The sequence below is a fragment of the Microtus pennsylvanicus genome, chromosome 9 (assembly GCF_037038515.1).
Source record: "Microtus pennsylvanicus isolate mMicPen1 chromosome 9, mMicPen1.hap1, whole genome shotgun sequence".
In the NCBI taxonomy this organism is placed as follows: Eukaryota; Metazoa; Chordata; class Mammalia; order Rodentia; family Cricetidae; genus Microtus; species Microtus pennsylvanicus.
This window is the reverse complement of record NC_134587.1, coordinates 87,119,438-87,134,162: the sequence shown is the minus strand read 5'-3', so window position 1 is coordinate 87,134,162 and position 14,725 is coordinate 87,119,438. Positions and strand designations below refer to the sequence as shown.

The 14,725-nt window shown below is 41.5% G+C and overlaps 1 protein-coding gene across 10 annotated transcripts in view; it reads left to right on the top strand.

Annotated features, from left to right (window-relative positions):
- Positions 1–14,725, top strand: part of Tenm3 (teneurin transmembrane protein 3) — a 458,688-nt gene that overhangs the window by 372,792 nt on the left and 71,171 nt on the right. For 5 of the 10 annotated variants that reach the window (XM_075986764.1, XM_075986762.1, XM_075986765.1 and 2 more), the window contains 3 exons: positions 3,538–3,564; positions 5,087–5,107; positions 6,026–6,172. In XM_075986764.1, coding sequence (XP_075842879.1) covers positions 3,538–3,564; positions 5,087–5,107; positions 6,026–6,172 — 195 coding nt within the window. The remainder of the gene's footprint in view (positions 1–3,537; positions 3,565–5,086; positions 5,108–6,025; positions 6,173–14,725) is intronic. The other 5 variants (XM_075986763.1, XM_075986771.1, XM_075986766.1 and 2 more) reach the window with 2 other exon arrangements.

Genomic DNA, 14,725 nt, shown 5'->3' with positions numbered 1-14,725 from the left:
CCACCAGAACGTAGACTTGGGACCTCCAGAACAGACTTGAAACCTGGACAGTAGTTCATCTGCTGTGTCCCAGGAATAACTGTGCCTCTGGTGGACACATTGGGAAAGAGAGACAGTTAAAGCCTCGAATTAGGCACAGCCGTTAAAAGACCTTTAAAGAGACCTCCCCAGACAGTCTTCTCTGTTAACCTGGCTGGACTTTGAGTCACTATGAGATTGAGGCCCACCTCTGCATAGAACTCTGAGGGGATTTCCAGAGGGGACCACAGGAGGAACATCTGCCCCAAATGCCACCAACATGGACTAGGGACTTGAATGGATTTTTTTTTTTTAAGAAAAAACAGCTGAGCATCCATATTCCCCTTTCTCTGTATCCTGGTCAGTCATGATGTAAACTGTCTGCACCTCCACACCCTCCCTGCCCCGTTGGACTAGCACCTCCAACAGACAGCTAAAAATGAATCATTCGGTCCCTTGTTTCCGACCAACATCTTTGTCATGGATTGCAAAACTAACTCATACACTCAAAGAAGCCATGTAGAAGGTGTCTAAAGGAAGGTGGCGCTGCCCCACATATTGCTAGATAAAGAATGATTGCACTCTATTTCCAGGCCCCCTTCAGCAGTGCTTCCTACTGGGAAAAGAAATTATTTCTGAATCCCCAAGACAATGGGGATTCTTCGCTATGTGTAGAGCCAGGCAGCCACGTCGCTGGCTGTGTACCCGGCACTCGATGGCTCCCCTTTCTCGCCCTGCCCCTATATTTGCTGGCTCAGTTACACTTGCAACCTAAGCTGGTGATGAAGATGAAATATATGAATAATACAAAGTGCTTAACTTAACAGCATAAACTAAGCCTTCTCATAGCCTTCAGGAAGCAAGGCTTGGACCAGCGCACCCCATACGGGTTCGACAGTCACTCTGAAACTGATCTAAAACATCGATCTGGGTCAAAGGTAGATATGTGGGAACAATTAATATACCTGCCAAGTATGCATAATCTGCAAGGCATTCAGAAGCAGAGCTCACAGAAAAATCTGGAATTATCTTGACCCCTTGCATTTATAGGATGTGTAGATTCCATTGGGCACCAGTTCTCTCAGATACAAAACCCAAAATAAGTTTTAAGCATCATCATCGCCCTACAAGAAACGTGGAGATGCTCTCCCTGTGTTCCCTGTGTTCTGCATGGGTCCTCTTAAAAGACAAATACTCTAACTGCCAAGGAAAGTGTTTTGTGAGCAGAATATAATAATAGCAATTTTTAATGACTAGCACGCACCTATAAGAAAGTGCCATTCACTTAAAAAAAAAAAACTTACAACTTAGTAGATCTAGTTGGTATTTTTTTTTAAAACATTCACTTTCAGAGTAATTTTTCTGTAACTTAATGCGCATCTCAGCAACTGCTAGGTAGATTAATTTTTAACTATTCTGTATTGTTTTTACGATTATAGTTCCTAATAGCTTCTTACAACATGCCTGCAGTTCTCCGCTTATTTCCTGGACTTCTTACAACATGTCTGCAGTTCTCCGCTTATTTCCTGGACTTCTTACAACATGCCTGCAGTTCTCCGCTTATTTCCTGGACTGCCTTCTATGATGATGTTGTTGATGTTGCAGTTATTTTCATAATTATTTTAACCTTGTGTATCCACATTTCCTTTCAATTTCTCCATTATTGAGAATCAGGCTTTTGAGCTATCAGAAATTTCACTCTTCAAAGTAAAATATAAGCCCTTGTTTTTCTCAGTTTTAAGCTATCACGGTGATTCTCTGTGACATTTACTATATTCCTTATGATATGAAAATGATAAATCTTGATGTCATATCCTCAGTACAAATATTTTTATAGCTGATTTTTAGAGTTTCATGAATGCTGTGTTAAGTATTTCTAATATTTAAAGTGTTGTGCTAACTATGATTTATGTGTCCTTTTAAATGCATTTTCTGGTTTCAGCTTCTCTTCTGGTATCCGCCTGACTCCATGACAACCCTACCTTTACTGTAAATCCGTCCATGGCTTTGCACAATTGACTTTGTTTGCTAAATTAACAGGACTGGCTGCTCAGAGAAAATTCAGGCCCTCTTACAATTTCTAATCTAGATCAGAATTTAGCTGCAGCTCTTTCTTTTGGTTGCATTAACTGGAGCCAATCTGATATGAAAACACATGATATACTCACCAACTGTAATCAGTGGAAGTAATTTTTATAAAGTAAGAATTCCCTTGGAAATGCTACCCTGCCTGTCTTGAAAACTCTCGATTATTAATATCATTATGGTTATGTGCAGATCGTCAAATGAGCTATTGCAGAAAGAACTCTTGCAGATTCTGTAATACTTAGAAGGAATGATTAAAAATTTGTAGCAGTGTCATGATGCAGTAATACTCTTCTCGTTTAATGCTTAAGAGATGAATTATGCTTACTAGGTATTGCGGGGTAGGACGTCAAGCCATCCCTTCTTTCACCTTAATTTCCCTCGTAGTGTATTGTCAATTAGCCATAAACGTTCTGATTTCTAAAGGCAATTCTGGAGCCTCTAATGGAATCCTGTGGCAAGCAAAGGATCTTTCTATATAGACAGTCCAGATGTGTCAAAACCACTTATGGGTTTGTCTACCCACATGGCACAGCCAGCAGACCTGAGCGTCTCCTGTGAGAGTTACGATTTAAATCATTCTTTCTAGAGTACCGCTGCCACTTGCGTGTATCAGTAATGAAAAATAATCAACATAAGCATCTTTGAAAAGCAATTTTAGATCATTAAAGATGTATGAATTTGGACAAAGCAAGAAGATTTGAGGTTTATTAAGAATATATTAGGTCTCTATCATGAGGGAAGGGAGAGAGGCTTTATGTCTGGAAAGATAAACGGTGCAAGGCCAGCGAGGATCACAGTGTTGGTCCAGCTGGGCCTGCAAACCTGTTGAGAAAAACAGAGCCTGTTTCAAGATGGTTCTTGAGACGAAACACTATCTGAGACCACTCCTGTCCCCTAACAGACTGCATATGTGATCCAGCTTGTGCACCTGACGTGGAGCCAAGGCTACCGGCGACTCCTCCAGGGCTTCATATGCCTTTGCCAAGTAAAATGGAAATATTTGTCAGGAGGTTCTTCATTTCTTTCATTTCCCTGTTGCTTATTTATTTATTGATTATTAAATTCTGATTGCTGTACATTTCATAGCAGTAAGTTTCCAAAATCCTTTAGTCATAAAGACCAGAGTCTACTGATTCTACTTAGCGGGAGTCTTAACAAGCCATGAAAGCATGTCTGTTTTCCAACCAGCCGGTGCAGGGACATGTCGGCATCCGCCAGACTGACCTCTAAAGCGTAGTTCCTGGCCTCCTGGCGGCATTGACTAAAATTGACGATTTTTAGACGATTCGATAGGGGCCTCTCTGTCATGTGATGTGAGTTCTGTGTCAGCTGCAACTACGCAATTTGCATGTGAATTCTGAAATTTTCCTTGTCCCATGTGACACTTCTGAAATGTCTGTCTGTTCTTTTTTTCCTCTTTTAATTCCCAAGCTCACTATTTGGATAAGATAGTTAAAGGTACTGTATATCTACTTTTTGTTGCCATGTCTGCATATATAACTACATAGCTGTGTAGCGGATTGCGCTAGGTGGAACAGGAGACTTCTTCATGCGTATTTTTGTAAATTATAACTTGGGATTACATTATGTGAAATGCTTCTTATTTAAAGTATTGAGACTTAAATTGTCTGTGTCTCTTTTGTTTTTACAATTTTGGGGTTCTCGCAGGTTTCATTTCTTATTTAAAACACTAGTTTTCACTAAAACCAAAACTGAAGATTGCAGTACATTTGCTGTTTTTTGTTTTATTTTATTTTGCTTCCAAATCTTCATTGTGAGTAATTCAGCCAATGAGCTTTAAATTATAAATTAAAGAATCATGACTACTGTTACCACAGAATAAGAATTGCCTCTCTCAAGAACATTCTGGCTAATGTATGTGGAGAGAGAAAGATCTCATTTAGCCTCGGACGGAAACCTCTTTGGCTTTTTCTAACTGTATCAGAATATACATACGATATCATAATTTATGTTTTGTTATCTTTTATCAAACTACAAAATCTCGTGCACGCTGTTGCATCAGAACTGACAACACTGCTCAGCAAAAAACAGCAGAGTCTCGGGTCTTCAGTTAGCGTAGCCATGGGTGGAGCAATGTTGTACGCAGAGAAAATCCCTCCCCCCCTCCCCAGAATACCTATTTTCTTTTCCTTGTTTGTGCTTTCCATTAGAATATGAAAATATTCATGGCAATATCCAGGCTTTCGTATCCTAGTTCCGTGTGCAAGCAGCCAGTGCTGCACATGGGTATTGGGGCAATTAAATACTTTCTTCCAATAAAAGCCACAGGCGAACACACCTGGAAGGAAAATCTACCTATTTTATATATTGGATAATCCATAGATACAGACGGTAACTGTCTGGAAACAAAATAAGCAGCAAAATTAATTTCATCCTGGCCTGATGGTGTCCCTGAGACTAATTTTGTTAGGCTGCCCAGACAGTCTTCTTCCTGTTGACTCTAATTGTAAACGCTTAGGAAACGGAAGTCTCTGAGAAATTTCCTTTTCACATTCTTCACCAGACACCAATACGTGAATAATCACTTGAATACCGATTTAAACCTCTTACAACCATTTGCTCCTTTTAATCTTAGACCCAAAACAAGTGGGGGCCCTTTCATGAACAGGAGCTATGTAACAAACCCCAGTTGCTGGAGCAAGTATTGTATTACGTGTACTTTGCACAAATGATTACTAGTTAGCCCAAGAGACTTGATTACGGGCCAGGTCCTTGCAGGAGTCTAGAGCATTCGATCCTTGCTTCTGTCGGTGCCGTGTCACACGCATAGCCAGGGACTTCAGAATCCGCCTGAGTGTCATCTTTCATAAGTAGATCATGTTGGCTGCATGCCAGTTGTCATCAGTACACAAAATTTGCTTTTTTGGGGGAAAAAAAATTATGTTAGACTGAAACAATTCTCGATTTTGGATATATTAAATTAATTATTTCCCAAATTTTCCCTTCTTGCCCATAAAAGCAGACAAGATAGGATATAAAGGTAACAGCATAAAAGCCTTAGGGAGATTGTCACAAAATATCACCTCCGCCCTCTGTCTTGAAGCACGTCACTACTGTGTTTTTGTTCAGTCTATCGATGTTTTATTGTGGTCCTTATGGTATTTCATTTTGTCCGTCCTCAGTAATCAGATATGCATAGCTCTTACATTTAGTTGGAAATCCTGTCGGTCCTGTCCCATCCGTATGCAGCCTGAATCCCGATGTTTGTTAGAATAGACGCTAAAAGCTGCTTTACTATCTCCTGGGCTTTGCTTAGTCTGTGAAAAGGAATGTACTCTGGGCATAAAGTATAGTCATTAATGCTGACCTATACTTTGTGCGGTTATTTAATGTACTGTAATTTCACATGAATATTCGGCAACTCTGAGGCCAGATAAAATTAATTCTCTCTTTTTAGCATCATTCATAAACCCATGTCCACGCTCATGCTCTTGGATTTAGGGGAATTTTTTTAAAGCAACAAGGTGCTTTAAGGAGTTCTAAGTGTCCTAAGAAGCTTCTAGCAATGTTTGCAACAGATTAAAAATTGGAACAATGGGGTTCCGAAATTATTATCCCGAGGCGCTTTTCCAAACTGTGTTCTATACCTTGTTGCTTTGTTAAAGGGGGAAAAAATGTCAAGTTAATTTTGTCTGGCCTGAAGCTATTTAGTGGGTCATTGAATATATTTCTGTCCTACACAGGTAAGTGGTGTCTCAAGGGTCAGGCCAATCAAAGATGCCACTTGGGTAAGAATTAGAGTCCTCGGATAACGTTGCTGTTTCTATCCATGTGCAATTACAGTCTCTGCGCTGTTTATAGAGGCCTGTTCCCACTAAGTGTCCCGTATCTGTTTCTTTCAGGTACAAATGCTTTCCGTACTCAGATCACTCTTGTCTTTCCTTCCTTGTCTTGGCAGAGGGCTGCCCCGGCTTGTGCAACAGCAATGGGAGATGTACGCTGGACCAAAACGGCTGGCATTGTGTTTGCCAGCCGGGCTGGAGAGGAGCAGGCTGTGACGTCGCCATGGAGACCCTGTGCACAGACAGCAAGGACAATGAAGGAGGTAAGGGAACCTGGACCTGAAAACCTGGGAAAAGTGCATGCCAGAGCCTGGGCTCGCAAGTGACAGTGACCACATAGTTATCTGCTGGAAAGAGGAGAGAACAACCAGTTAGTTCCCCAAAGAGTAGATGGATTGAAAGTGTATGAGAGCCGATGGATTGACGGCACCTCCTGATTTCCCTGAAACCGATGCCTGATGATTAGCGGTCCTGGAAAAGGCAAGGTTACAGAGCTACTGGATAAGGTCCATTGTTCTCCATTCCTTTCTCTCATTCCCAGGTGACTAGCCTCCTCAACAATGGTATTCAGGATGCTGTGCCTTGGGAGGGCCACCGTGGTATTTTAATAACTAAACAAGCCAGAAGATGCCAGGCATTTTTCAAGCTCTTCTGTTGAAAGCCACGGGGCAGGGGAAAGAGGGTGTGGGGGGCGGGGTGGGGGAGACAGCCACAGAGAACAGCCCCCTTGAATTCCACTGTTTTTTTTTATCCTTAACTTTACACCCCCTATAAAAGGATTGCGATGTTCCACCCAATTTAAGCCTTCGGCTAGGAATAATTATTCTCCCCTTTGAGCACATCCCCCATGCTATTGTATTTTAATTTCAGAGAATAGGGAGTGGGAGTTGGTGATGAAATACTTGCCCCTGACAGCTGTTTAATTTTGACAAACCATTAGGAGTGAATTTGGTGGCAGGTGTCGCTGCTGTCTAAGTCTGAGATCACCTACTCCCTGGTTTCAGCTGTGTCCCTCAGCCCCGTTCCTGCTCTTTTGGAAGGTCTTCATCCTGGACAGCAGTGCTGGCCAGAGAGTGCAGCTTTTAGATGCGGGCAGATCTTAGCTAGACCACGTTGCCTTGTCCTAACTGAAGGGTCCTCAACCAGATCCTGTAACTCTTTACATCTCAATTGCTTCATGGACAAAACAGAAATAAAAAAGGTTTTGAAAGTTGAAAGAGAAAGAAGTATGTGGATTGCTCAGCAGGTTGCAGCCACTGTGGCTTGGGTTTTCCTTCTTTTGTTTCCTGAGGGCTTATTTTGACTGGCCATTGAAGGTTGTCAGAGAAGACAGGTGGAGTGGGCCAAACTTCTCCAATGACCTGAGAGCCAGCATCCCTCTGCAGTATATACCCTGGTCCACTGCGGCCTTCTTGTCTTCCTGACAAGGAGCTAAGGGCCTCCCTTTTAACTTTCTCACAGACTGTTTCTCTCTCTTCCCTGTGTCCCTTTCCTTGGTGATCAAGATGAGCCAGTAAATCTGCATAAAAGCCTTCTTCCCAACCCTCCCTCCCCACCTGCCCACCCCCACCCCCATCCCTAATGGATTCCAGCAGTCTCTAACCCTCACAGCTCTCCTGGCTGATAATACCTTGCAGCCCAAGCTCCTTGAGATCACGTGCTTCCAGAAATGGCAGCATTAATCCTCTCTGAGATGAAGCCCAGATGGCAACCTAACTCCTTGCTTTCCCCCAAAGAGCGCCAACCCCTTTGTCTCCAGTGCCAGGGGAGGAGGCGAGCGCCTCTTTCTCCTTGGTTGTGCAGATTTTTGTCTTCTGAAAGGAGATTATTTGGGGGAGGTCCTCCTGGCTCTCAGAGGGATGCAAACCGCAGGACCAAGTCTGTGGAGACAAGGCAGAGTAATTTAGGGGCTAATCAACTCTTTGGTATGATTATCAGCCAAGGAGGTTTTTCCTTTTTTTTTTTCTCAAAAATTTATCAACTGTGAATTGGCCTCATTCCCCTTTGTTTATTCTTATTAGCATGAAGCCCTGCTATCACTAGGCTTCTCTCTCTGAGGGAGACTCTGAGCTGATAGAGCGCCTCCTGTGAATTATCTACTTATCTCACGTAATTTCCATGGCTGTCCCTAACCTAATTTCGTTCTTCTTCAAAGAAGCAATCTCATCATATCCTGAGGTGGTAGGTGACCTGGGTGCCTGGGAGCCCAGGGTTGAGGGGTCTTTGATATACACACAGGACATGTGTGTTAGAGGCAGTATCTTCCTCATCATTCAGGATAGTGCGGCAGAAGATCAATAGAACAGAAGGCTTAAAATTAGGACGGTACCAGAAATTTTAGGGCAGTGGAGAAGGGGTACTGCAGAGCCATTGTCTGAGCTAAGTTTGACGTCAGAATGCTGGGTTACCCATCATGCCACTGCGTCACTTGATCCAGCAGCATATTAAGTAGCTAAGGAGAGGAACAAACACATCAGGAGGGTGATTTGGCCCTCGTTAGAATTTAATTGTACATTATATACACACGTAATATACATATGTTTGTGTACATCTATATGCATGCTCTTGTCTACGTCAAATACAGTCTTTGTAAAAGAAATGGAAAATGGCTTACCATCCCCAGAAGTGAAAAGGTTAAAATATGTGATAGACTTATATAAAAATACCCTTATGAAAGCCATCAAAGTGTACAGTGGATCACACTGATATAAATAAATAAATAAGTAAATAAATAAATAAATAGTATTTAAATAAAGCAACTGCACACAGGGAAATAGCTAAATGTCTTCCTCAACCAACATTTGTCTTCTGCTCCAAACTACTTCCCTTTTCCCCAATATGACAACCAACTCCATCACGACCGTCTGATTATAAAGAGCCTTGAAAGCCTAAGCTCACCAAGAGGGTACCGGTTCTTGCCTCCCTGGGTCTTTCTTTTCCTGTTTTCTTTCAGATACAGTGGCTCTCTGATGTTTAAGCAATGGACAAGCCCTTCCAAAGGAAGGAACAGGAAGAAGGAACCACTGTTAGAATAGATGGATCCAGGTGTCCTTAGTCACTCCTAACACCTGTGCATTCGTAGGAAGTGGCCGTGTCCTTTTAAGGTTCAGTCTCCCTGTGCACTGGGTAGCTGTGGCCTTCTGAAGCCAAGGGCGGTCTTTTCCTCATGGTAAGGTCACTGGCCAAGATCTCCACTCTGTGAAATCAGGGTCAGCTCCCTTCCGGAAGGCAGTTCTACATTTCAGCGAGAGGGCCACCAAAGCAAGTTTGAAATACAAGCTAAGTAAATCCAATGGTGGGTAGCAGCATTGGTTGAGAGGGGACAACAAAGGTTAAAAGCAAACAGAGTCATCAAAGATCATTAAGGACGTCCTCCCAGAGACTCCTAATGTTATCAGAACATAGAATGGCACTCCAGATCACTAGGCATTCCAGTCTCCTGGTAGAATATTGGCATGGCGGAAATGATAATTGGTTCCCACTTTAGATTAGAGATTCGGTGACCATGAGCTCTTTTGCTGTCCACATGGGTGTACTGATTATTTTGGCTGCTAGTACACTGTTAGTATTGGGAGTTTGTTGCTGTTGCTTACCTCTTGGTACATAGTAAATGTGTAGTGAATTTGTGCGTGTGTGTGTGTGTGTAATAAATGGTTTTCTTTATAACTGATATTTTTCAGAAGGGAAATTGTGGAGTAATAGGGCAGTTTAGGTTTTCAGTTTTATAGCTACCGCCCTGTTGCCTTGCATGTAGGTTTCAACCACCGTTCATTTTATTGGTGTGAGATTGTTACTTGTCCATGGTTGTGACATAATCATTGTACATAAATAAAATTGTTCAACAAAATTAAAAAAATGAAACCATTTTCTGATGAATATAAATGTCCCCATTTTATTGTTTCAGTTTCTAGATCTGATTGTTACTTAGACCAGTCATCGTTTTTCATGTTGTTATAGTTGAAGCCCAAGGCATTCTGCACATGGAGCCTGTACTACTAAGATGCATGCCTAGCCTAGATTGATGGTGATCTTCAGACGTTTTTCTCAGCCTTTTGTGTTTTTATTGATTTCTTGATATTTGTCTCGATAATTGCTTACCTATTTCTCTTGATTGGTTTTTCCTGCTGAGTAGCTTAGCATTTTCTCTTTGAGTTCCCCGAACCTCTTGTTCCAGTCTGCTTTTTCTTTGCTGGGTGTGTCACACATATTTTACCCAGAATTTTTACTTGCCTTTTAACTCTGCAATTTGTGGTGTCTTTTGTCATACGGACAAAAAGATCTTTCCTACAAAACCAAGGACCTGAGTTTGGTCTCTGGAGCACATGTTTAAAAAAAAAATTTAAAGCCAACATGGTAGTACATGCGTGCAGTCCCACCGGGGAGGCAGAGACTGACACTCTTGGAGCCATTGATCAGATAACCTAATCTACTCAATGAGCCAGTGAGCACTCACATATAACACACACACACACATGCACGCACACACACACACATGCGCGCACACACACACACATGCGCACACACACACACACATACACACACACACACACATACACACACACACACACATGCGCACACGGGCACAAGAAGCCAAGATGTTTGAGAGAGATTAACTCAGCTCCTTTCGATGATGGCTAAGGTGGAGAGAGGATGGAACTCATGTTTGAGGAGATACAGAGAAAAAGGAAGGGAGAAGAGAAGTCATGAATGGACTTGAGGCTTCTGCTTTGGATGTAAAGAGATAGGCTGTAACTGGAGAGATAGCCCAGTGGTTAAGAGAACATTCTGCTCTTTCAAAGGAGAGCTTGCTTCCCAGAACCCGCACTGGGTAGCTCACAACCACCTTGAACTCTAGTTCCAGAGTGTCCAATAAACTACTCTGGCCACAGTGGGCTCCTGCATGCTTGTACACACATGCACATGCGCGCACGCGCACACACACACACATTCGCATACATAAGTAAATAATAAATATGACTTTTTAAAAAGAAAAAGTGCTGTAGGTAGGTTGAACTTCATTGAGATTGGAAATATGGGGATAAACAAGGACAGAGAAAAGGGGAGAGATATTGTGGGGGAGGCATATTAGGCTTTAGATGCCTACATAGTATGCAGCTAGAAATATCAAGAAGGCAGGTGTTTTTGTAGGTCAAAAATGACCACACTGTAGTCAATACCATGAAAAGTAGATGAATTGAATCCAAAGACGCCACTATAGCACTGATTCCCGTAGACCAAGAATGTACTGGAAGTCATATCCCATTCCGTACTGCAGAAAGGAGCCCCACGCATGTTACCCAGTGTTTACTAGAAAGGGTCGTGAACAGTGTACCACACACTGATAAAATCTCACAACCATCATACTACTTCCGGATTCAGACCTTGTTGTGGGTGATGAGGATGGTGGTGATTATTTTTAAGGAAAATAGAAGGTTTGTAACATTTTTACAATTAGTAAATAAATTTTCTGGAAACAAATAAAAAATGTCCATACTTCAAAGAAGAAAATGAGAGCATGGGCAGACATAACAAAGTCACCATCCAAGGTAATCTAGGAAAAGCTTGGGGTCTGTCTGAGTTTTCACAATTTGACCAAAGGCGTGCTAATTAAATCTGACAGAAAAATATATCAAGAGTGATAGAAAGTGATTTAAAATGCTATAAAAATAGGACAGGGTAGAAATCTGGAAGCAAGACCTGAGGTGGACCCTTGCGGCTACAGGACGATGTTTGTAAATAAACCTTTATTGAAACACTGTAGTTGCGTTCATCCATTTATCTCTTGTCAAATCTCTTTTTCAAGGACATTTCATAGTTACGTGGCTCACAAAGCCTCAAATACCCACTATTTGGCAATCTATAAAAGAAGCTTACTAACCATTATTAAAGATGAAAATGCCTCAGGAAAGACAAGAATGTGTTTAAAATATGGCCAGAATATAACTAAAGCAATAATATTAAGAATAGAGTGGAGGTGAGCATAAATTATATACTCTTTATATCATAGAGTTTTATATCATAGAGCCTCTTATAATGCAACCTAAAGTGAAGAAAGGCTCTTGACTAATAATCAAGGTTGCTATTCAATGAGCTTTGCAATTTTCTGATCTTTAGTTTTTTGTGTAATTAATGGTATTCGATGTGGCTTCTATCCCAAGCTAAATGTAAGCCAACATTAACGTTCTTGGGACTGCAGTGGAATTCCCAATGATTTGGAGGAGCTCTTCCACAGAGACAATTTTGCTACACCATACATTTGGGCAAGTAGGTAATCAACTTAGTTATACTAGATAGGCCTCGCTGCTATGGGTGCCGACAAAGAATGAAAAATGTTTTTCTCAAGTTATAGGAAGCCAGATTCATAACCATCCGTCACTTGCTTGGGCAAGTTACTGATAAACTCTGCAGAGAAAATCACAAACAGTGTATCCCTGCATCTTGCCTGTTGAAAATGAGATTCTTCCCCTGATGGATGTTAGCAGAGAGGCTTGTAAAAATGCATTTCCAACTGATTAGTTCAGAAGGTGTCAATCTCATGTGGTTTTATGACCTGCAGACGACATGCCAGATGTACAGTTGCTTTTTATAAACTAACAAAGATGAATGACTGAAGCTGAGCGCCCCTCTTTGGCAGCTGGACCACATATTGCCTAAGGGAAGACACTGAAGGAGAACTGGGGGCGGGGATCAGTTAACCCTTAATTTGCCAGATTAATGGAAAGAAAATATAATACTTGAAAGTACTTTCCCTTGTGAAGGAGTGGCTTTAAGGGGGAGCCTATGGGAATATGAAATAGCTGTGTTTAGTTACTCTCTCAGGCAGATGAAGTCACATTCTAAATCTGCTGAGAGAGTACCTCCATGAAATAGATCATAAATCATATATTAAAAAGTCCTCGTAAAAACTCTGCGTACGATCATAAGTCACCGCTTAATGGTTAGAATAGGCTTTAAGGGTCTAAGGGGTTGGTTTATTTTGTTTTTGTAGCCAAAAATGGTACTGAAGCCATAGGCCAATCATCTCCTGCTGGAGAGAACTCGGTCTTGAAAACTATTCTTTTATTTCAAGAGAAATGAAGGGGGGAAAAAAATCCTATCTCTTCCATTATTATTATAATATATCCTTATGAAGAATAGGGCCACAGAGTGGCCTCATCTTTCTTCCACTAGAAATATTAAGAAATATTTAGACATTTTTCATCTTTATGACTTTTTCAGTAGGGAAGAAATATTTTGATAAATTTATATGAAATTTCAAAGCTCGGTATCATTTGATTATCTCAACACAGTGTTTTAGATTTTTGTCAAAGAAATAAGCATGCTGCTTCAAATAATGAGCAACCATGACCTCAGGAAGATGCAACCACTACATAGAAATGTCTGCCATAACCCTTGACCTCAGGAATATACAACCTCTACATAGAAACATCCGCTATAGCCCATGACCTTAGGAATATGCACCATCTACATAGAAATGTCCACTATAAGGAAAAATATTAATATCTTTTATCAAAAATTCAGACCCATTTCCATGGGAATAGAAATTATCACAAACATTTAAAATACGTAAAAAGACACCAACATCATAAATATAAGTCAATAACCCCTTGTTAAACACATTTTCCCCAACCTCTAAGGAAATATAATGAAAAGAATTTCAGTTGCTCTCCATGGATGCTCAGTTTCTTCCGGTTTCAAGGAATTAAGAAAAGTTCAACCCAAACAGACTTGAAGTAAAAAGGAATGCCTTAGTTTCAGGAGTTGAAAAGCCCAGAAGGTGCAGTACAGCTTATTAAAAGACCCCAACGAAGCCCCTCTGTGTACACCTTGTTGGTGTTTGCTCAAGCTTTTGACTCCTCTTTTTCTGGGACGGACTGATTTCCAGAGGGCTCTTGTGGTGGGCAGAAAGATAGCTGCAGCAACCCTAGCTTCACGCCTCCTCCCAGGGGACCCTGGGGACAGAGTGTCTCTCCACGCAGTCCCTGGATGTCATCCTGACGCTTTAGGTCCCCTGACATTTCTGAGCCACTGTGAAGACGTGCTTGTGTGGGCACATGGTCTGAGAGTGGGAAGAGCTAAGATACTGAAATGGGAATTCAGACGAAGGGGCGGGAGGGACAGAAGCAACGCAGGGCTTGCTGTGTTCTTTAGTGGACAGAGTGACGAAGGGGCCTAACGCTTCCATCTTTCGCTTCTCACCTTTTCTCTGTTGCTGTTGACCTCCTCCTGGACTGGAAACTGAATTCGATTTAGTCTCTTTCTTTTGTGAAAAGTATTTAGAACATTCTCATTTTGTGGCTGAGAAGGGTATGCAGACTTGGGAAGGTCAGAGGTCAGCATGCAGGAGTTAGTTCTCTCCTTCCCACCTTGTGGGTGTTGGGGGTCAAACTCAGGTCGTAAACCCTGGTGGCAGGCACCTTCACCCACTGAGTTCATCAACATAATTACTTCCTTTCATGTGTTGGCTACCAGTAATGAGAGGGCAAACTAACTATGGTATAAAGCAAATAAATCATTGGGATAGTTTTCAAAAACTGAACTATTATTTTATATAAATAAAACATAGACATCATTTAAATATTTTTATCTGGGTTTTCCATAAGGTCACTTTGCAGTTTGCTACTTAAATGTGAAGCTTTTTATTTTTGTTTGTTTTTGTTTTTGTTTTTTCAAGACAAGGTTTCACTGTAGCCATCGAGCCTGTCATGGACCTACCTCTTGTAGACAAGGCTGGCCTCGAACTCACTGAGATCCAACTGCCTCTGCTTCCTGAGTGCTGAGATTAAAAGCACGCCACTGCCCAGCTTAAACATAAA